Source organism: Leiobunum rupestre, chromosome 4 (assembly GCF_980474605.1).
Source record: "Leiobunum rupestre chromosome 4, qqLeiRupe1.1.hap1, whole genome shotgun sequence".
NCBI lineage: Eukaryota > Metazoa > Arthropoda > Arachnida > Opiliones > Sclerosomatidae > Leiobunum > Leiobunum rupestre.
Window position 1 is genome coordinate 29,905,152 of NC_143387.1, and position 6,899 is coordinate 29,912,050.

At 38.3% G+C, this 6,899-nt stretch overlaps 1 protein-coding gene across 2 annotated transcripts in view; it reads right to left on the reverse strand.

The window, feature by feature from the left end:
- The window catches only part of LOC149947426 (carbonic anhydrase-related protein 10-like), a 111,440-nt gene extending 109,050 nt beyond the window's left edge, over window positions 1-2,390 (reverse strand). For both annotated transcript variants that reach the window (XM_090171530.1, XM_090171529.1), the window contains exon 1: window positions 2,043-2,390. In XM_090171530.1, coding sequence (XP_090027656.1) covers window positions 2,043-2,100 — 58 coding nt within the window. In that variant the 5' untranslated portion in view covers window positions 2,101-2,390. The remainder of the gene's footprint in view (window positions 1-2,042) is intronic.
- Window positions 2,391-6,899: the final 4,509 nt, after the last annotated feature.

The window sequence follows — 6,899 nt, forward strand, 5'->3', positions numbered from 1 at the left end:
GGTATCCTTTTTCAATATCCATTACCTAAATATGGAATCTCTACAGCCCCCTTTTTGCCTCTTATCCGGCTCGCCTTTAAAAGGAGCGAATCAAAGAGAACGAATAAATTTAGATCTGAAAGGGGGGAGCTAAGAGGGGAGGGTCGAAAATGAGGACTTCGCTATTTGAAGAGAACGAACACGAAAAGAAAAATATTCGTTTCTACCGATATTAAACATTGGCACGGACATTTGGCCGCTATTATATATGGAAATGGAACTTCTTATCGCATCTTTGCCAAAGAACCAAATCGCTACCGGCCCATACACCCACCCACTCGTTCTGGAGAAATTAAATTTATTTTTAGGAGTTTTTGTGCTTAATACACCTCCCGCATAATTGTTTTAGAAATGAGATTTTTCTCAACCATAAAATTAATATCATTGTTTTAGAAATAAGATTTTTCCCAACCATAAATTTATTATTATAATTGTTTTAGAAATAAGATTTTTCCCAACCATAAATTTATTATTATAATTGTTTTAGAAATAAGATTTTTCTCAACCATAAATTTATTATTATAATTGTTTTAGAAATAAGATTTTTCTCAGCCATAAATTTATTATTATAATTGATTTAGAAATAAGATTTTCTCAACCGTAAATTTATTATTATAATTGTTTTAGAAATAAGATTTTTCTCAGCCATAAATTTATTATTATAATTGATTTAGAAATAAGATTTTCTCAACCGTAAATTTATTATTATAATTGTTTTAGAAATAAGATTTTTCTCAACCAAAACAATTGCCCTTTTTATTTTTGAAAAAGAGATGAAATAATTAAATTACATTTCCTTTTCCATGGCGAATGGTTAGGTCACTAAATTTTAATACCATCCAAATATTTCTTGAGTTGGTTGTATGGAATTTAAAATAGTGTTTAAGTAAATAGTTTACGCATGCTCTAGTAAGCTAGTAAGGGTAATTGTAGAATTGTTGATAGTATTGCACCTTAACGTGGTATATTTTTAAATATATTTTAATTTTGAGTTGGTTAAAAGAATAAAGTTAAGTCAAGAAAAAAATTATTCAAAACAAGTATAAAACTCGACTAGTTTCGGTCGCGTTATTGCACCCTGATCATTTTTAATTGGTTGGTTTTTACACAATTAAGTAGCTATAACTATTTTCTAATTAGAATAAAGTAAAAAAAATTCAAGGAAGATCAAACTTTTTCTAAAATTCAGTAAGAAGTTGGTTAAAATTTCATTTTCCTAGATTTTAGTTCCCATAAAATGAAAATCAGGATTAAACAAAATATAAAATAATGTATACATAAAGGGAGAACAATGATCCAACCTATTAGACTTTTCATTAGGCTTAAAGGCCTACTATTTCTTCTGCCTGTTTTCCTTTAAGTTTACTTCCCGCCGCGCAAATATCCTGGTGGTAGGCCAACCGCAAAATACGTTGGCCTACCAGCAGGATATTTGCGCGGCGGGAAGAAAACTTGAAGGAAAACAGGCAGAAGAAATCCTAGGCCTTTAAGATATTTACTGACGAAAGGTAATATTCTTAATATTTATCTAAGCGTTGTTCGGCGTTTAAACTCTATATTATCCCATACGATACCTTTATAATAAAATCTACTTTAGTTACGAATATAGCTAGCCTATGAATGCAAAATATACTTCAAATTTCAAACATTGTTACCGTACATTTTTTTGTCATTCTTCGAATATTTGAGTTATTTAAAGTCATAATAAATAATTAAAAAAAGTTGAAATATAAATTATTCAAGCTTTCCCTCTTGAAAATTATATTAAAAAATATCCTTTTTTTTTAATAGAAAGATAGTAAATAGTCAGGCATATGATTACCGGTACATTTCTATAAAATAATTAAATTTATAAGAAATAAAATATTAATTTCTTAAACGTGATATATAAATTCGTCCCACCAAATATTACCTCAAGAATTCGAGAAACTAAAAATAGATACTAAATCCACGCTCGAGTAGAATCGGGGAAAAAAATTTGAGATATAAAAAAGAGTTTTTACCTTCCAAGTAGAGTACAACTTGACAGATGATGTTGACCATTGGCCTTTTTAATCTCATGGCACGTCCGAACGGGGAGTTCCAACTCTCGAACCCCCTCCGCCAACGGTCCAATTTTAAGTCAAGCGACCAACGAATTTAGAGTTAATTAATCCAAAATGATCTCGTGACGATGGCGTTACCATAACAACCCCTCTTTAAATAGAGTCCGACGTAAAGTTTATTAAGAGTGAAAAGAAAGGAAGAGAGATAGAGTGTGTGCTAAAGCGTCGTCTCCCAAAGTGGAGGGCAGCTGGCCTGTTCCCCTCACTAGCAACGTCTGCGGACGAGTATGCCTCGAAGACCTCGTTCAGGGGCGAGCTCTGTCGGTCGACTGCAGTTCGCGGCGTCGATGTAGCGACATCTCCCGGCGACGTTCGCGACTAAACGACTGAAAGACATTGGCCCGCGGGAATTGGGAACACAAATCCCCCTAGCGACTGTAAAAGTTCGCGATTTTTTAGAAAAAAAGACTAATTGGGAAACCCCATTATTATATCACTAGTGCCCCGCTGGCGGACGGATACTGCCCAGTGGCCCATAAAAAAATAATTAAAGAGTGCTATATAAATATCTTACGGATGCTTTAATTAATTATTTATTTATATTCGTGATAAATGGTAATTAGTAAAAATGGTGTGAAAATGTAACTACGTTAGTTTTATATTTCCAGTGATAGTCCGCAGTTATCTATAGATGGGTTTGCCAAGGGTGCAATTGCCCAAGCTAGTAAGTTAAAAAAAACTAATTGTAATTAGTAATATAATACTGGAAAACACATGTAGAAAAATTGTATAAAAAATCTTGCCCAGCTTGTTAAAATGTTGCTCTTACGTCACAAGACCTAGCTTTATTAGTATATTCTTAGCACGGGTGATTTGCTAGAAAAACCTACATTCCTCTGGCGACTGTAGCGCGCGCTCGTAGACTGTGACGTAAGAGCCACATTAAAACAAGAAAGCCGCGTTACTTTATAAAAATAACTATAACCTATTAATATTTAATTTGCGCACGGGCTTAACTGACAACTGAATCCCCCTTGGACGCTACTACAAACGTATATAGAGTTCAAAAGGTGTAGTAGTTTCTATCCGCCATACTTGAGATTCAAATAAATAACTTAAGTAAAATATACGGATAGCCCATTGTCCAACTATTTGGATAAATTATTGAACTAAGTTCGTACGAATCCATTAGGAGCACGCCTTAAATTCTGGGAAAATAGACGCTTAAATAAAACCTGTTCAGCGATTTTCCTAGAAGTAGTAATACATATAGCCAGGACATACTTGTAAAAGCGTTATATTTGAAAGCGCACCCTGCTTAAAGGGGAACGGTCTTATTTCCGTATCAAAATATCAACAAGACGTTCAATATACTAATACGTACTTTTTTTGTCTTGAAAAAATAGCTTTTGGCCCAAAAACGTTGAAACGCAAAATAACGCCAAGTGTTTGGGTTTGAATTTTCGCCGCCATCTTAGGGGCTGCCGCCATCTTAGGGGCTGCCGCCAGCGCCCCTAACCCCGTATGAGCGATTTGCGAACTATCCTAACTTTTAAAATCGCGCAATTTAGGCTTAGGTCTCATATAACTGGAACGCGCAGCCCGTGCAAAACAAATTTTTTGCGTCTTCAGCAGCGCGCTCTTTTACGTTGTTTTTCTGTCTCACCGACTTCTCACCAGGTGTCGCGGCGGACGCGCGCTTTTCGATTTCCCGAAATTTCTTTATTTTATTAAAAATTAACCACTCAATATTTTTTTATGCGGCTTTCGCCATAAATTTTAGTTTTTAACGGGCTATAGGGCTATCTAACTGGTTAAAGCTTGACATAGATCGAAGGGCTCGTACAATTTCGCGCGCGCTCTCAACTTTAGTCTTACAAAATAAAACTAACACAAACAGGTGACTATTTGATAAATCGTTGGCTTGGTATAATAAAGTCGTAACTTGAAAAATTTACTTTTGAGAAATTCAACTTTAAAGTTTTAGAACCTTATACTAAATCAGGTATTTTAGAGAAGTATAAAATATAAACTATTTTAGAGTATAATATATAGGAAAAACAAGTTGTAATGAGTTAGAAAACTAAAATCTAATGTTAAAATAGAAAATATCCAGTTACTACATTTCTCAACCCAGTTGTTTAGATCAATAATATCGTAACTTGAAGTTACTACTTTTTTAAACCCAGTTGTTTAGACCAATAATATCGTAACTTGAAGTTACTAAATTAATTCCAAACATTTTTCTGGATTAATAATATCGTAACCAAGATACGACATTTTTTAAATTGTAATAGCTCCATAACTATAAATTATATATAATTTTTAACTGAATTAGATCGTTCGTTTTTACATTAGTAAATGTCGTCAGTAGAGTTACGACTAAGTTAGAGTTACGACTTCATCAAACCAAGCCAACGAAATAGAGAGCGGTATTTATTGCAGCCCCTATTGTAAAATATACTAAAAAATGTATCCGTGACGTGTTTGTAGAGAAGATTGGAGCCTGGGCATGGGGGGGGGGAGAAACGGTATGTCGAGATATTTTAATTACAAGCAGGCCGGAGCCTTTTAATGCTAGTTTTAAAGTTTAGTCGGATAATGCGTTCCTATTCGAGCGATGAATATTATACCGAGGTACGGGTACTTTGAATCTAAGTACCGGGATTACGTGGAATTGGACCCGCAGGGACCAGGCTACAGCCGTAGCAGCGGCGGCGGAAGGACGCAGCGCCGTTCGACGCTACTAGCTAACGATCGCGGACTGTCACCCGGGGCGCTACGTCCCCGTCCATCGCGAGGATGCCGGAACCGAATCGTTCCGAAATTGCAGCGTCAGACTAGATCCCAAGGTTCTACGGAAGGAACGAGGGGGGGGGGGGAGCGCCAAGATTTGGGAAAAGGGGGATTCATTATTGGGTCGTAAAACTTTAAGGTTCTCTCACTCTCCGATACTTTTAATGGCCCGGGTCGTTAGAAAATTAGTGTCGGCCAGGAATTTATTTCGGCCACAAACAATGCGGCTTTGAAATTTCTTTGCGGGTGCCGGCGACTAGTTTAGGCGCGTTCCGGCCCGTCCCTGGACGCTACTCGTGGTCCGACGTCGCCTCCACTCGCCTCGTCTCGCCGCTGTATCGTCCTCATCCTCGGATCAAACGGGGGCCTTGAAAGTAAATGGAGCCCGTTAACGGAGATCCGAGAGAAACGCCGCTTAAATAAGATCTATCACTTTCAATCTTATTAGCGATAAAGGCGATTTCCAAATGTTTCAATCAAATATTCCTCCCAATTTTTCCGGAGAGCTTTCGAAGGGGATTAGTCACTGTTTAGTGAGCCGCGCTAGAGACAATGCCGTATCAAAGTACCGCCAACCTATTATTCGACTAATAGTCGAGCGTGGTATCGTTGTCTCTATAGCGAAGGTTAGTGTCATTCCAATATTTATAGGGCCAATCGAAGCGCGGATAACTTTCCAAGTTCCAGGATAAATGGCAATTATTATCCAAATGGCCAGCGGCGGATTAACCTTTTCGGTGCCTCTAGGCACAGAAACCTTTGCCGCCCCTGGGCATTGTCTATCGGGTTGGTTAGCTAAGTAGGGGCAAGCCAAGTACTTGGACCATGGGGCTTTATCAGAGTTTTGGCGCCACTAGAAAAATGGCGCCTACTCTGCCTAATGGTTAATACACCCATGCAAATGGCTAATTCTTATAATATAACCCGTCTTAAGTGAGCAGTAACGGGGTTTAATTTTTTTTTTCCGTCGCAGGAAAATAATAATAATAATAATCAGCTAGGCTAATAGTCGGCCGTACTCGATTCGGAGGGCCGTCAAGGTCATTCGAAAGAATGTAAACCCCAATTTCAAACGGAACGTTTTGTCAACCACGTGACGAATTATATGGCCTTGACAGTCCGAAACTTTCAAAAATCTTGAACCTCCCCCCCTTTACAGAGAGACGGTGGCGGCGGCAGGTGATTTTGTATGGTGGAAGCTACAGCTTTTCCCGTCCGGTTAGAGATACAGTGTCCATGGGCTAATACCCAAGGCACCGCCTTAGGCCTAAGTCATCGAGCGACTTTTAAAGCCATTAATTCGGGTGGCCGGGTTACAAGAACGGAATAAGATACCCGAAATTGAAGCGAGAATTTTCAAAAGCTGCGGATGTTGACCTTTAAATAAGCAAACATTCGTCGAAGTTCAGTCAATATATTAGGCGAATTAATTGTAGGCAGAGACAACATCGCGTATTTTATCAAACAGAAGAATCGTCGGACAGCGGTGGCACTCGAGACGGACGGAACGTCTTGGCAATACACGGGACCTTTTTAGTGTCGTCGTTCTCCGCTATTTAATGCGATTAGGCCATAATTGAAGTAGTCATCCGCCAATTGACACGGCTTCTTCACTTTCGCGTATTCGTAGACTGAGAAAACAAAAGAGCCTCATTAGACGCTTCTCTCATCATTCTCTCTCTCTCTCTCTTCTCTGTGTTTTCCTAAGAATACGATTAGGTTATGGAAACGGCCGAGTCAACCAGCAGTTCCGCAACGCGAGCTCACCACCTTATAACAAAGTATCGGCGTACTTCGGAGGAAACGTTAAGGAGTCGGTAAAACCGTCTGGTTAACACGACGTTCAATTTCCCTCAGAATAAATACACCGCTTCTTTTATACTTTCATTTCTCGATGTGAAGAAAATTAGTTTGGTTTAGTGTCACCCCTTCCCCCTCGTCTTTTCCCATTCTCTATCTCACTCTCCGGTTCCCACGTCCTCTTCGGCTAATTAGATTTGTTGATAAGCCCCATTATGC